The sequence below is a fragment of the Mandrillus leucophaeus genome, unplaced genomic scaffold (genome assembly GCF_000951045.1).
Source record: "Mandrillus leucophaeus isolate KB7577 unplaced genomic scaffold, Mleu.le_1.0 Scaffold1, whole genome shotgun sequence".
Lineage (NCBI taxonomy): Eukaryota > Metazoa > Chordata > Mammalia > Primates > Cercopithecidae > Mandrillus > Mandrillus leucophaeus.
The window spans coordinates 8,121,517-8,123,331 of NW_012098097.1; the positions used below are offsets into that span (position 1 = coordinate 8,121,517).

The following is a 1,815-nucleotide window of genomic DNA, read 5'->3' on the forward strand; positions in this document are numbered from 1 at the left end:
AAAAAAAAAAAAAAAAAAATTGGAGGACATCTAGCTGGTATCCACTGCAGAACTGCTTGCTTGCTTGCTGGTGGGGAGAAATCCCCACATGTTTAAAGTTGGAGAACACTTTTTTTTGACACAGAGTCTTGCTGTCACCCAGGCTGGAGTGCAGTGGTGCGATCGTGGCTCACTGCAGCCTCGATCTCACAGGCTCAAGCAATCCTCCTGCCTCAGCCTCGATCTCACAGGCTCAAGCAATCCTCCTGCCTCAGCCTCCTGACTAGTCGTGTGTCATCACACCTGGCTATTTTTGGTAGAGATGAGGTTTCACCATGTTGCCCAGTCTTGGAGAACACTTTAAAATGTTACTGTCCAGAACAATGGGGAGGTAGAAGAGTCTAACCTACTTTAGAGACTTCTTCAGAAAGAAACCCACTTCTCTCTGGGTCTTCATCTGTTTTAACTTGTTTTTGTTTGTTTTTTAAGGAGGTCTCGCTATGTTGCCCAGGATAGCCTCAAACTCCTGGGCTCAAGCATCCTCTTGCCTTGGCTTCCCAAGTAGCTAATTACAGGCACATCTGGCTATTTAACTTCAAATGACTCATCCAATCAGTGGGCAGGATTTATAGTGACAAAGAGAAAAGCATCTAACCAGAGAGAACACTGAAACTATCTCAAAAAGAAGACACAGTACACAATGTTTCAAAATGTGGATATTGTTTACTTGAAGCAACAGTCCAGGATTGTGAAGTACAACACACATTTTAAGGATGAGACTTTCCTTTCACGGTCAAGCACCAGCATCATGCACACAGCATCAAGTTATTTAAAAAAACACCCCTGTGGGATCCCGTTCCTGGATGAAGGCCCACTTCCGTGTGATTGCCTCCCTTGCTTCACTGCTCTTAGTTCCAGTCAGTTTCATTGTACATCCAAGCCTTCCTCTGCCAGAGAGCAGAGGCTCTGCTCATCAGCCAGCCAGTCTTGTTACTATCTGGCTACTTTTTAAGGTTAAAAAATAAAAGGCAGTTTCTTTGCTTTGCAGGCGGCAAGGCATGAGGCACAGGCCTCTTCATTGTTCACATGGCACAGGAGGAGGCTCTGAGCAAAGGCCACTGGCAAGTTAGGGCAACACCAAGGCGGCTCTGTGGAGAGACTCCCTGTGCTGAGGCCTGGCAGGAACGGTGCCTGGGGACTGTTCATGGTCTGACCAGTTGAGGCTTGGTAAACCCAAGTAAAGTGTTAAAAACCTCAGTACAAAAGATCCTCTAACACATCTGGAACCAAATTATTTGTTCTTAAAAACACAGTACTAAGTGTCACAAAGCTTTCCCTCCAATCTACTACTAGAAAACACTCATGCCACGGCCCACAGACCCAGGAGTCAGGACAGAGAGAAACCTGTTCTTCAAAAGAAAAAAAAGAAAAAAAAAAAAAGACAGCAGTACATAAAGTGCTTCTTTTTAATGAAACAAATCCAAGAGATGTACAGTCAGGCTCAAGTTGTGCAGTTCACAAGCATGGAGAAAACAGACAAAACGACAGCATTCAGGACAGTCAGAGCTAACCCAACACGAGGCTGGACTTGCCGCCAGGGGGATTTCTTCTGGATGGCACTGGGGCCGGAGCCACCGGGCTGGGCACAGGCGCAGCAGGCACCGGCTTCTCTTCACTCTGCCCCAGGCTGCCTGGCAAGTCTGTGTCCACATTTTCTATGAAAACAGGGAATAGAAATAACACTCATAACGACAGCTATTTCCTGTTAAGATTAAGGATCTTTTTTTTGTTTTTGGTTTAATGGTTGGAAACATACCTAAAAGTATAAAGAAAATA

General features: G+C 45.3%; 2 protein-coding genes across 13 annotated transcripts in view; both read right to left on the bottom strand.

Moving 5' to 3' along the window:
- The window catches only part of NT5C (5', 3'-nucleotidase, cytosolic), a 3,614-nt gene extending 2,828 nt beyond the window's left edge, over positions 1 to 786 (bottom strand). The window contains exon 1 of the mRNA XM_011964857.1: positions 707 to 786. Coding sequence (XP_011820247.1) covers positions 707 to 786 — 80 coding nt within the window. The remainder of the gene's footprint in view (positions 1 to 706) is intronic.
- HN1 (hematological and neurological expressed 1) overlaps positions 683 to 1,815 on the bottom strand; it is a 39,388-nt gene continuing 38,255 nt past the window's right edge. For 10 of the 12 annotated variants that reach the window (XM_011976703.1, XM_011976914.1, XM_011977053.1 and 7 more), the window contains one exon: positions 683 to 1,694. In XM_011976703.1, coding sequence (XP_011832093.1) covers positions 1,446 to 1,694 — 249 coding nt within the window. In that variant the 3' untranslated portion in view covers positions 683 to 1,445. The remainder of the gene's footprint in view (positions 1,695 to 1,815) is intronic. The other 2 variants (XM_011976976.1, XM_011976854.1) reach the window with 2 other exon arrangements.